We start from the raw sequence: 14217 nt of genomic DNA on the forward strand, positions 1-14217 counted from the left end.
GGGTGTATGGGGAATACTGGGGCAGTGCTGGAGGCTGTGTTGAGGTTCATTTGATTTTTCCCCCCTGCTTTTTGAGCCCTTGAATAAGGGGGCCCACTCAGGCAAGTCTCGAAAATTCAAGTTGGGTCACTGCTACTACAAGTTGTAAGCCAATTCTATTAAAATATTCAATCGTCAGCTGTCATTATAATATATATATATATATATATGCTTTTCTTCACACAACTGAAATTTTCCCTCTTCTTGAGAAACTAATAACTTCTTTTTAATTAATAAAAAAAAATCAGACCATCAAGCCACCATTCTGCCCAGCGCAGGGCATCCAGAAATTTCTTCAGGTTTTGTTTGAGGTTAAATTGAATTGTTTGCAGCTGACCATCATGCATAGCTATGTGAGCCATCCACTAAACAGTCTTTTACTTGTCCCTTTGCATCTGGGATCCTAAATATGTGGACAAGGCACAGCTGGCACAACACATTAAAGGAAAAGACAGACAACTTCCTAAGTTCCATACATTGCAAAAGGGACTTGCACCAAGCCTCTTACTAGATGTATCATTCCAAGGTGGGACCTGAAGATAGTTCCTCTCTTTAGAGTCATGAGTACAGATGGGACTGGAGAATGGCCTACTCCTTTCACTTGCCACAGCTAAAAGTCTTTGGTCTTGTCCTAGTATCTTTTGGTGAAATTAGCCAACAGTAAATCCTGGTACAAGGCTGTACATCAACTCATAGAACTAGAGTTACGTTAAGTAACTACCATTTGCACACTGTACAAATGAATATTAAAGTACAGAACAAGAAAAAGAGGAATAAGGTGTAAATCTAGAATCCATCATGCATTCCTCTGATAACAGCACATATTATTGATTGTTAAGAAAAAAGAAGTTGCGAGCTTGGCTGACCGCTACTGCGTGTTATTTAACATGTATCCTAATTTACTTTTCACTTTTGGAAAATATAGACCAAGCAACGCCACAGAAATCCCAATCACGTAAAGTGTAACGTAAACACCGCTAACAGAGACATGGGTAAACTATTAAAGCTCCTCCTAGCGCTTAAACTTCTCTCTCTTCCATCACATTGTGGCTCAGGAACAGCTACGCAGTGAGATAAGCCTTAAAAAACGCTCCACAAAAATAAGTCGATATGACGTGAATCTGACTGTAAACACCCCGAGAGAAACGACAAAAAACGCTCTGTCAAACTTCCCAAGGTGAATACAAACTGACTGAAAAAGATCTCCGACTCGCGTCTGCTTCGAGTTTACTCACCTTAGGATGCTTTCTGGCTTTCTTTTTGTCGACTGAAAGGAAAAGTTGCAGCCCACGATACTCAGGGTAGATACGCGAGTCACTCTGTTTCCAAGTGTAGCTTTTCTTTCTCTCGCGCTTTTCCCTCGCTCTCTTTACACTTAAACACACACACACTGGTCTCACACACGACTGTGTTTCTGCAAAGGTCCCTCAGCTGCAGGAGGGTGATTAATGCCACAAGAGAAGGAGTGCATTAGCAGGAGAAAGGTGAGTGAAGACTCGCACTGAATGGGTTCCTTAAAACCACTCCAAAGGGCTAGTTGTTTAAGGAACACCTAAACACAAATGAACTCCAGTCTAATTACAAAGAAAAACACATCCAGGCTTTGTCGCACAACACAGTGTTTTTGTTGTTTTGCTTAGATTTTCCCTTAAGAACGTTTTAAATTTGGTGGACTTTAAAATGAGTCTTATGTGAAAAGACTATCAAATAGGCCTATATGCTAAGGATTATACATCATGCTACAATAACAAGTAAACATTAGCTCAGCAATGCTGAATCAAATAAGTAAGCTATGAGCTAACTCCTTAAACTATGTTACCATGTGACATCAACTATACTGGATAATTTTTCTGCCTGACTCATGCCCCATCAATTGAGACAGCGTGTAAGGGTCAGTGCTGGGTTTGTTAATGTGTCTTATATACACTCAATAAAAATCCCCCAACAGTTATCTCATTTTCGTTGTTTTCTACAATAACAGTAAAATCAGTTTGATTGTGCAAAGATTGGTTTGTATTAAAAATGCTGGTTGTATAGAGGACATGGGAATAATGTGTGGTGATGTGCCCTACATACCACCGTTTACTACCTCATTTTCACCTTTATTTCTCTGTCTGCCCATTTTAACATTTGTCAGCAGTGCAGATGTGTTAAAAATCCTCTTGACAGTGGCTATGACTTCTCTACAATTGTGTTAAAATAGTTTAATTTGGTTAGATATCATTACACTATAAAAAAATAGCTGACATATTTGTTTGGGGCATTTAAAAGCACATAATTTATTTAAAAAACCAGATCAACTTTAAGAGTTCCAACAACAGTTTTCTACTTGAGAATTTAGAGACTGAACACTTAAATCATGCCCATTAGCCCCTTACAGTAAAAAACAAGATTTATAATTATAAGAAGTGAGTGAAAGAGTGGGTTGTCATTTGTAATAGCATTGGGAAAAAACTAAATAGGCTGGATGTATCCTGCACCAATAAGTAAGTAAATGTCCTCATGTTAAAGGTGTGTAGACAGTCAAAAAACAAGAAACTACCCTCCATCCATCCAATCCCCGCACCAGTTTCTAAAATAACAACATTCTCTACTTAATGTCATCTCAAACATATTTTCCTCTTCTAACAAAATTTTAAAAAATGTACTCTCTAAACAGAGCTAAACATAAGGAGAAGTGTATGAAACAGATTTTAAAGCAAATATATTTTCTTTCTAAATCATGGCAGAAAATAAATAAAAATGGGAACAGGATTCATGAAACTATGTGAAATGTCAAGAAAGATATGTTGGTCCACATAGCAAGGAAGAAACAGGGACTTCTATATACATTCACCAGACACTTAAATATTCACTTTAATTTTTAACTGCTTGTTAATGCAAATGTTTCATCATACATTAAGATGCTAGAAATAGTCAAGGTAACTTGCTGAAGATCAGAATGGGGATGAAAGTTGATTTAAGTGACTTGAGAGCATCTCTGAACTTGCAACATGTCAAACCTTGAAGCAGATGGGCAACAGCCCAGTATGGATGTGCAGTCGACAAATCTGCAACTGTCAGATGTTGTCATGTCAATATGGACCGAAATCTCAGATTTATGTTTCCAGCAACTTGTTGAATCAATGCAATGAAGAATTAAGGCAGTTCTAAAGGCAAAAGGGGTCCAACCCTGTACTAGCAAACTAGCAAGAGGAAACTAATAAAAGCTGGTGAAAGTATCTATGAAAAACATTTGATCGTTTTTGGTGTTCAGGTTTGCTCAAGTGCCTTAATGTCGTAGCCAGCTTCACTCAACAAATAGAAAATGAAATCAAATTTCCTTAAATTACAACATTCAAATAACTGATTAAATCAAAGGCAGCAGCTTTAATTACAACTCAGACATTCACAGATGAACTGTATAAAGTAACTAACACAAGCATATCCTGCAGTATTTTAATGCATATACTGGGAATTTTTTTTATAATAGTTGCTTGTGAAACTGTAATGCAAAAAACAAAATAAAACGAAGTGTAACACAGGACGTTCTACAGTTTCATCTTTAAGTCTTTATAGGTTTTAGCCAGATTAATAAAATTGATTACAACTACACAAACACTAACAAATATCATAACTAACAATAAAAACTTGCCAGCATCCTTGAATACTTAAAATTATCAAACATTTCTGGTGGTGTCTAAAGATAATGAGCACTGTGCAAGCTTAATAATAAAAACAGAAAGTGATGATCTCACCACTCAAGACAAAAATCAGAAGAACAAAGTAAATGATAAAGTCACAGTCCTATGTGTGAGGAAATAAAAATGGCATTATGGTACATAAAATGTATCAGTTGGCAGTAAAACCTTGCTATTTGGGGATGATTGACAACATAACATTTAGTTTACAAAGATCAGTTATATTTGGTTGAAATGTGGTCAAAACTAAGATCCTTAAGCTTTATTGCTTTTTGTGCTAAGAGATAGCACCACTACAATAATGACTACTACTGTCATCATAAAAGGTGTCCCCAACCCTCCGTGAGACAACATGTGGCCAAGTGAATAGTTTAGGCTTCATATCTTCAGTGTGTGAGCATGCTTCTTGCAAAGAGGTTTGTCCTTTTTGGAGAAGAAGGTCTGGCCTTCCAGTGTGGTACAGCACACCTGTAAAAAGCCCAGCACACATGAATAATAAGAGGTTATATAACAAAAGTTAGCCAGCCTACACTAATATTCACAATGGATGTAAGTCAGTGTTTCATCTAAAATAAGCACTGCTGTCATATTATTGTGAAAAAATGACTTACGGTGAGCTTATGAGATTGCTACAAGTAAGCTGTTCTGCAAAAACCTCCATTATAAAGGATGGATAAAAATGAACATTGTTGTAGTACATTAACAATAACAAGAAAGAATGACAGAAAGGACTAAATAGGGCCAGTAGCAGAAAGTACCACTATGACCTCAAACTGCTTCCTAATTTTTTTTGTGTCCAAGTTAAATAGATAAAAGTTTCTTGATGGCTCAAAGTTGGAAATGGGAATATGAGTAAATGTGACAGTAGGTCATATGTGTTAGTCTGCTGATGCATGCAGTTTACTGTGATTCATGCCTAAGGCCTTCACTTACAGCACATACAAAGCAGGTATCATGCCAGGTGTAACCAAGGGCTTCCAGGAATTTGTCTCCAGCCTCGATGGGAAACTCACAGCCATGACAGCCAGTCCCAAACAAGCTGTAAAAGTCTGTTTAGTGACAAAGAGAAAAGTCATGTCACTATGGTATAAACAAAGGCTTTAAAGTCATAATGGCAAGACCCAAGCAAACTTTAGTACTCAACAAAGAGAGCTTGCAACTATTTGGGGTACAACAGGTTCACCCACACTCCAAATACACACATGTTAGGTAAACTGGTGATTCTGACTTCAATTCAATTCAGTTTTATTTATATAGCGCCAAATCACAACAACAGTCACCTCAAGGCGCTTTATATTGTAAGGTAGACCATGCAATAATACATACAGAGAAAAACCCAACAATCATATGACCCCCTATGAGCAAGCACTTTGGTGACAGTGGGAAGGAAAAACTCCCTTTTAACAGGAGGAAACCTCCAGCAGAACCAGGCTCAGGGAGGGGCGGCCATCTGGTTAATGTATAGGTGTTAATGTTTGCATGAATTGTTTGTTGTGTCTCTGTGTTTGACCTGCAATAGACTGAAAACCTGTCCAGGGTGTACTCTGGCTCTCACCCCGCGACAGCTGAAACTGGATATAAAACACATTGCGAGTGAGCAGCAATTCAACTGAAGCCCACTTTTATCTTTGATCTATTTACATACTGCTGGATTTTTTTTCTCTTTTATTCTAGCACAAAAACATTGTATACCGCTACAGGGAATTCCCACAAAACCTACATTTGGAGATGTAAAGTCTTTAGTGTGCAATGACAAGCACACTGGTAACAGGCAAACATGTCCTACATCAGGAAAATGCTGATATTCAGTACATTTAACACTCACTCATCACACACTGCTTACGAGTGATCCACTGGTGAATCAGCAGGTGTTTTTGTTTCCGATCCTGTTGTTATTGGTGACAATGAACATCAACACTTGACACTAATTTTAGGGGTTAAATAATTATGATCAATCCATCCATGCTTTAGTTATAACTAGCAGCTACAGCCTGCTGGGCTGAGTGAGCATCACCCAAGGTCACCAACGGTAACCACTGTACCACCATTTTTCTTTTCTTTTTTATATTTTATATTATTTTTGTGTTGTTAGTAAAACCTGAGAAGTGTTATAAATGTAGCTTACCATTGACCATACACTACCTACATGTTTTATAAAATATAGTTTAGATTTTTTCTTATTTCTTTTATTCGTTATAACAGATGCTTTGAGCTTGATTATACCATGTACAATGAGTACAGTGGCAATTACAGGAAGTACATCTGGATATTTTATCAACCCCATTATAACTCACCCGGTTCACAGTATGGTTCTCCATCCTCCAGGTGGAAGGTGTTGTTTCTGATTGGTTGCTGACAGTAAGCACACAGAAAGCAGTAGACATGCCAAGTCTGCTTGAGGGCATTTATCACCTCCTAAGGGAAAATGTAAACAATGTGGCTAGTAAGAGGCATAATATAGTTTTAGGTGCATTAGTGTATATAATAGCAACTGGAAAGCTATATCCACTTTAACAGGAAATGGAGGTGCAGCATCTTATGAAGGGATGTTATCATATTACATTGCTGCTTATGAAATTTTATGCATAGGTCACAAATTTTTACACAAATCTTTGTACAACTTTTACCAGAGTAGGTCATTTTATTTTTTCTTGAATATCACCGTTTTTTTTCTCCCCTTGGTCTCCATGACCTACACTGATTTCTTTCCCACCCTTAAACTGTGAGAGCAAGATAAGACAAAGAATCGATGGAAAGTTGGCGAGCTGAACTAAAATGAAGGATTATGAGCGAGGGAGTGAGAAAACAGGTTAATAAGAAACCATAAGCTGTTTGAAGATGTGTGAGAAATAGAGGGTTGAAAGGGATTTAGGCCACAGGGGTTAGAACACGTGAGGGATGAATGTCATAGTAGCAAGGAGAGCAGAAATTTCAGCGTCCTGACACTCTGGGTTCAGGCTACACCTACAGCCTCAAGGCCTCTAAGCCTAATTCTCCTAACACCCAAACGTCGACTGCATTCCTGAGTGTTACTGGTGGTCACCGACGATATCCCTCTGCACATTCAGGCTTCCTGCTCTGGTCTTTTATGTATTTAAAAACTGTCTTTGATGTTGTTCCATCTGTAAGCTTTTCTGCTAGTAGGGAAATAGGGAAATAATTACATTCCTGTTTTAAATGAATACTTCTGTTAGAAATATTAATCTAAACTCTAGACAAAGTGAGTGTAGTAGCTGCGACTCGGGAGGTAGAACAGGTCATTTACTAATCAAAGGGTCAAGTGGTTTGATCTCCTGCTCCTCCATTCCGCATGCCTAAGTGTCCTTGGGAAAAATACTATACCTATTGTCTGAGTATCAGCACAAGTGCATAGAATAAAACTTATGAATAGCCGAATGTAACTTGTAGAATAAAAAGTGCTATGGAGTAGTACTAAATATATACACCAGTGCATTTGATCATAAATAGATTTCATAATAAAGGAACCTCATGTCCCAACGAGCGGGAGGTTTACATTACACACAGTATCTACAGTAAATATCTGCATGAATATAGATTTCATGTTTTAGAGCTACTAACCATGTTTATACAGTGTTGGATGACAATTTCGTTACTGCAGACAGTAAACATTCTTTTGTCTTAGCAAAAAAATATATACATAAGAAAGTAACATAAAAACATATTTGAACAAAATGAAGATGAAATGTGTGACAAGCTTCCATGAAATGGATCAGGTGAGTGTTCTCTCCAAATATACACATCAAGACCAATGGACTCATTACTAACTTTATCTTAATGATTACAATAGTGTGCAAAAAACCCAACCCACGCATCATGTCTTTATGTTAGCTTAACAGGACCCAAACCTTGCAGTTATTTCAAATCTAAATACATAATAGTTCTCCAGGCTTTCTGAAAGTCTCTCAAAGGTTTCTGTTGAACATTGGCTGCTTTTTCACTTATTTTCAGCCCAGTCCTCAGATGTTACCATTTTCAGGGCAATGTTTCTGTCTATATTTGTGTCTTTTGTTTGTTGCTTGAACAACTTAACACCAAACAATGACTCCTTCAAACATACAAATGCCACCAAACTCTAGGAATGAGCCACAGGTATGTACATAATACATAATTTGCTTTGTAGTTGACTCTATGAAATATGATAATACAGTTTAACCGACACAAAATAAAAATTTTGTACCAACAAGGTGGTTCCTAAAATGTCTGGTTTATCTTGTATACCTTAATCTTTGACTTGACATATCTCAGTATGATGTGCAGTTTATCCTTAAAAAACAGAGGAAACTGGACAATGTGGAGAAAAAGAAAAAGTGGAGGCTCAGTCACAGTTGAGGCAGCATTTTACCCAGTAATGTTGGGCGGATTGGAAGATAATCTTATAAAAGGAGCTAACATCTAAAGCAGAGCCTTACAAGAAAAGCTGCCTAAAGAGATTTCAGACTGCGCTGAAGAATAAAGCTGGTCATACCAAATATTGATGTTCAAACCTATTGGAACTAAACTGTTGCGTCTTTACTGCTCCCTTCTTTTTTAAACTCACCCCTAGTATCTTAGACTGGCAGCGGCTGCATGTTGGAGCAAAGAAGTCTTCATAGCAGTGTTCACAGTAGACCGATCCCCGTTCTTCAACAAAGCCTATATCTGCCAGGGATGTTCGGCAGTGTGCACAGTTAAATTCTTCCTTATGCCATGATTTCCCCATTGCTACCAAAAAAGGTCCTCTGGGGAAAAACACACACACAAAAAACCCGCTGAAAAAATGTACAAAAAGTAAACCAATACTCAATTCAGCTTAATATTCTGATATACTCGTCATTTTACTTCCTTTTTTTTATACTTTGATAGTTTTAGATGAATAGATGAATGTGCTATTTAATAAGAATTATTAGAATATTTGATGACTTCCAGTATAGTAATGCATTTACTAAAGTTGACTGCCTTTTTTGATCAATAATTACCCTAAAATAACTGAAAACATCTAAGCAATTAAAGGATAGTTAAAACTGACGATTGAATTTCTGTTGATCAACAAACTGATTTTCTGGTATTCAGTTCAAATCACAAAAAAATGCTGCAAAAATGAGAAACACATTAAAACATTTGAGAACTGCAGCTATTGCGCCTGCTTCCCTACTTTTGCTCCTTGGCTGTGTCCACTCTGATGATTAGTTAAAGTGGGAAGACAACAGAGGCTAATTTACTCCACACAATAGCTGGGCTTATCTGAGCTTATCGTGACAGTGGCCCTGGCTGGCAGTCATTAGCATGAGAGCAACCTTATCCTAATGATATGTTAGGTGGTACAATCTGGGAGATAACATGAGTCAGGGCAGTAAGCTACCGGACAAGAAGTGAGGTCGACAGGAGAAGAATTTCAGGAAATTATTCCTCAGTGATCTGCTCTTTTGTGCCATTCTGGCTGGACCTTAACAGCTTTTAATAACTTTTTATAGTTCAAATGCAAGTTTTCAGGCACTTTGTACAGCTGGAAAATCCAATTCATTTTCTTAATTACCTCATAAAAGCCATTCTGGCAGTTATGCTAGTTATGCTCCATTAATAAAATCTTACTCCTCTTCCAAGACATAACATCTTGATCTGATCTCTAAGTATAAGCAAAATATTTATCTAAGCACAGAAACATGTCCTAAACACACTTCTATGAGAAGTCATTGATTACATTCCCAGTTCTTAATATTAAACATAACTGAAACTGACAAATTGACACAACAGAGGGCAGATGTGGTGTAACTGCATGAGTTTTTAATGAGATTGTCTGCGTATAACATTATTCTGCTCTTTTATCAGCGGCAGGTGCAACTTAATTCTCCTATCCGTTATCCACGCCGCAATCAAATGTCGTTCTACAGTTTCATACACAGATTGTTTACTCGAGATGGTTTCAGGTTAATTATTTTAAGAGCCTAGCTGTGGTGCTGAATAATTAAGGAGCAGACATATTTCCATTCTCATTTTTAATTTGAGTATAATTTGATGTGGGTGCAGCCAAGCTGAGATCAATTCTCTTTTGACTGTCCTTGTGCAAGAAGTATAAAGGCACGGCATGATGGAACCGAACACCTTTCTCTCACAGTTTTCATTATAAATGGCCATGACTGCCCCCTCCATACCTGATGACACTACAGACCACTACTAAGATAGTTGATATTACAAGGATTATGCGATTCAGTGTGTCAATGTGTGGCTTTTATTTAAACTGTGAAGCATTTTGTCTATTATTATTATTAGTAGTAGTAGTATATTAGAGCACGACTGATATAGGCATTTTAAGACAGATACCAATACTTGTCATTGAAAATGTTGATATTTTTTTCTTTCAGAGACATGAAACATAAGCACATTTACCTAACATTTGTTATGTGTCTATTTATGAGTCCTTACTAAGATATCACAATACAGTTTAAAAATAATCTTGTTTTAGTGTCACAGCAACCCAAGGCTTACTAGTTGACAGCAAGCCCACTCAGCTGGTTGGTGTGTTTGTGCCATTATTGGCTGATTTAAAAATCTAATATTCTGAAATATTGACTGCAATATACTTTTCTTTCAAAAACACAAACCATAAATATAACATTCGTTATGTGTAGTTATTTATTTACTTCTTCACATCCTGCAAAACGCTATTCGGATCAGCAGTTTGGACACTAGTGGACGTCATAAATGCTGATACTGCTAAATCGCTAAATATCAGTCCAGCCAAGCTCAAACAGATACATCTGTTAGGTTCCATACTGTGACTGGACAAAGTGAATGCCAATATTTTCAAATACATATCAAACATAACTTTACATATCTTGTGTAACTAGAGACCTACACTTTCTTATAAAATCAATGGTTTTTAGCTGATTTGATATTTTGACACAAGTATACTATTAAAAACAGATCTGAATGCTCGATTAAAAACAAAATGTCCAAATTACACGGGATGTTATAAAGCCTTTAAGGGGCTCTCTGAGGTGCCTGGTTAAAACAGGAAGAAAAACTGATCTATAAAAATAAATTTTTTAAGTCTGATTTTAAGCTGATAGTTGATATCTAATATCAGCCATGTTGTTTGCCCCTCACCTGATCACCATGTTGCAGTGGGCACACATTGGCGTACGAGTGCCAGCAGGAATATGTTCTGCCATCTGTACCAGGGTGTCCTCATCTTTAGGGTGGGGCTGAGGAACAGGTCGGGCCGGAGCAGGACCCCGTGGGACACTGGCACTGCCGTTACCCTTCATACCAAAAGATGGGGTAATCAAACCAGTCTGTGGACCTACAGAAGGTGGAAGAAAAATAAAAGGATGTACCACTCACATTCTCCCAAAAGACCACTCACATTCTCACAGAGAGTGTTTGTATTTGTGTAACTATGTTTTCTTGCCACATTTGCTAGCCATTTGACCTCTACCCTCTATGACTATACACCCAGCAGGTGTCATGGTCATGCATGCAGCTGGCTGTCTGCTGTTGTCATAGCCAGGGATTTACCACATCAATCTTCAGCTGCACACTGAATTTTTCAGCTTGGAACACATTCCTATGTTGCATGTGTATTCATGCATATGACCAAACACACATAGACACATAAAGACCACCAAGACATACCCTCTACTAAAAACCCAGACACCTGACTAAACACATAGCCCATTCTTTGATCTCCACACTATGGAAAGGGTAGTGTTTTTGTGTGCTGGTGAAAGAAAGACTACATATGGCGATCGGCTTTACCATTGCATGCCATGTTTAAAGCTGTCATTAACTTTTAATAATGGTGTATGTGTAAGTTCATAGAAACAAACAAACAGTGGGCTTATGTTAAATGTGTTAACCTACAAAGCTAAAAGTTAGATATGAAAGCTTCCTCAATAGAATGCTGAGCGATCAAAAGGGCTCAAACAGTTTAGGGGAGGGTGGGCAGGTAAGCAGAGGATGCAGGCGACTGCATCATGTGTTTTCAAATTTTAACAGTGACAGCATTGTTTTACAAGGCCTGGTTTCTTTCACTGCAGCTCAGAAGTCAAAATGGGCCAGTGGCCAAATGCTGCTGGGAGTGCTGCTGGGAGTGCTGCTGGGAGTGCTATATGGCCAGCAGTATATTTTCATGATCCTGGGTTGTTGGGAAAATGACTGCATTTACAATTTTGGGGGCAGTTACATCAGATTGAGAAGCGGAGAGGACTTGTTTCAGATCAGAAGCTGCAGCCTGAAGAGTGGTTTGTGTTCAATGAGATTTGATAAGGTTTGTTTACAAACAAATAGATTAGCATATAAAAAAAAAGCTATGTGAATGTAGATAATAACCAATAATATATAAAACAGACATTCACTTTCAGAATGTATTAATGGAGTGCTGATTGGATATGGACATTATGCTGCAGCTCAGTGCCTCGCTTTTAAAGCTTTCCATCACTCCCGGCAGGTCTCTTCAATAAATATTATCTTTCTGACAGAGTAGAAATGCTACACATGTGACTAAGCAAGGCACCACATGCAGCACGGGCCTTCTCTCCTTCTTAATGGTGTTCCACAGAGCAATAACAGCTGAAAAGGAAAAGAAAGTCTGCACTGACCTATTTCACAACATATGTCATGCTTTAACCATGGAAAATAAGTCTCTTTACCCTTTCTAACTGGCTGTAACAACATTTTATCCAACAGTCGTAAATCAGTTTCACACCAAGCCAGAATTGGGAACCTAACATTTTGGGGGTTTTTTGTATGTGAGGATAAATAACACCTTTTTTTTTAACTGTGGGGGTGATATATGAATCAATCAAAATGCACACTTAAAAGAAGATTTAGCTTAATTCATAAATGCAAGTTTATTTTTAGAAGTCTGTGGAGGGAAGTCTACATTCTGGGTATGCATGCATTCACCGTGACTTATGCTAAGAAAACAGCTTAGTTTCATTACACTTAGCTAGTTAATTCAGTGAGAAAATATAACTCGACAGAAACAACTCACACACATTCACACAATATATCCCTGTTTGAATTTGGCAGTGAGTTCATGCAGCCTTGGCAAGATGAGCAAAATTTAGCAAGATTTACGTACACAATATCATGTATATACTGTATGTGTTAATAGTTTAAGTCAGTAAACAAGAGCCTGCTGTGTCTTGGTCCAAGTGCATACATTGTATTCTTTTTAAAGGATGTAAAACTGATTTTAAGAAATTGTGACTGTGATTGTGATTGAGTGGAAAGTTAGGATTAGCTGCTATCATATGAATGCAAGCAAGAACACACACAGTGTTTACCATAGGTTGTTGCAGGTCCTTTGATCATAGTCTTAACAACTGCAGACTCATGGCTGTTGAGTTCGGGTTCCACATATTCCTCACTGTGCAGGACAACACAACAGAAACACAACATTAAAATCGCTTAATGAGATTTGTAATCAAATGTATGACTTAATGCTAGAATCCACTGTCCCCGATAAAGCTCAAACAATATATTGGCCAATTTCAGCCATTCATAACAGCTGATAGTAAAGAGGTGACAGGAGAAACACCTTTGCAAAATTTGTCCACAAGACAGCACTCTTTAACTTCTCTGTTGGCAACACGTTTGGAATACCACAAACTAAACAACCAGTTCATCCAAGCAGAGTGTGGCAGAGTGGAAATCAGTTATCCAAAGTTGTTTGCTTAGCTTTTGCAAATATGAAAGATTAAAATTCATATATGTAATTTTTTAACTAAAATGAGAAATATCGGTATCGTTATCAGTCTTAGAAATCCTTGATCAGGCTCTAGTCCCTACATATCAGATGTTCAGAAAACACATTGCCAAAATTACCTATGCCCAAATACAGATGTCAGTTTTTTAGTGAGCTCACCCCAAAAATAAAAAGCTGAATGTCATGAAATTTGTGCTATAAGTAGAGCATGGGCAAAGGATGAACTCATTAAATTTTGGTGTAGATCCAGCTAACCAGGCCTTCTACTGGTTTCTATTTTCATCTGTCTCACTCATCACTCAGGGTGATGGCTCATACGGCAGTAATGGTAGCATGTTTACATATGTGCAGTATAGTATATATCTTAGTTATTATTTTATTATCTTTGCAAAATACCTTTCATAACTCATTTTAATCATATCCCACTAAGGAGGCAAGAAGGAAAACAGGGAAAAAAAACACCAATTTTCTTAAGTTCTTCTCAAAATAGATACACTCCAGACTACCTACCTGCTGACAGATGGAGAGATGGTATGGTACCAACCAAAACACAGAATGCAACTATAGCCAAAACAGTGCAGTATGCACCTTCACTGTACACGTGCTCCTTGTGAATCCAGTACACACTAAAAGTTACCCATGTGCCACATTCATAGGAGAACACAGCCCAGGCTGCAGGAATGATGACAGAAAGGAGACAAGTAGGACTGAACAGCAGTAATATTACAGCACACCTAATCAAAGGTGATGCCAGAGGAAGAATTTCAGTGATTGAAGACACTTAACAGA

General features: G+C 37.7%; 2 protein-coding genes across 7 annotated transcripts in view; both read right to left on the reverse strand.

The window, feature by feature from the left end:
* bmpr1ba (bone morphogenetic protein receptor, type IBa) overlaps positions 1-1573 on the reverse strand; it is a 71917-nt gene extending 70344 nt beyond the window's left edge. Inside the window, exon 1 of one of the 2 annotated variants that reach the window (XM_026186620.2) lies at positions 1275-1573. The gene's annotated coding sequence lies outside the window, so the exon portion shown is untranslated. The remainder of the gene's footprint in view (positions 1-1274) is intronic. The other variant, XM_026186622.2, reaches the window with a different exon arrangement.
* A 1293-nt stretch (positions 1574-2866) lies between these two features.
* Positions 2867-14217, reverse strand: part of pdlim5a (PDZ and LIM domain 5a) — a 67680-nt gene continuing 56329 nt past the window's right edge. For all 5 annotated transcript variants that reach the window (XM_026188718.2, XM_080309249.1, XM_026188720.2 and 2 more), the window contains 6 exons: positions 13007-13089; positions 10824-11019; positions 8278-8458; positions 6014-6134; positions 4653-4768; positions 2867-4187 (listed from right to left, as the gene is read on the reverse strand). In XM_026188718.2, coding sequence (XP_026044503.2) covers positions 4098-4187; positions 4653-4768; positions 6014-6134; positions 8278-8458; positions 10824-11019; positions 13007-13089 — 787 coding nt within the window. In that variant the 3' untranslated portion in view covers positions 2867-4097. The remainder of the gene's footprint in view (positions 4188-4652; positions 4769-6013; positions 6135-8277; positions 8459-10823; positions 11020-13006; positions 13090-14217) is intronic.

The sequence above is a fragment of the Astatotilapia calliptera genome, chromosome 12, assembly GCF_964374335.1.
Source record: "Astatotilapia calliptera chromosome 12, fAstCal68.1, whole genome shotgun sequence".
Classification (NCBI taxonomy): domain Eukaryota; kingdom Metazoa; phylum Chordata; class Actinopteri; order Cichliformes; family Cichlidae; genus Astatotilapia; species Astatotilapia calliptera.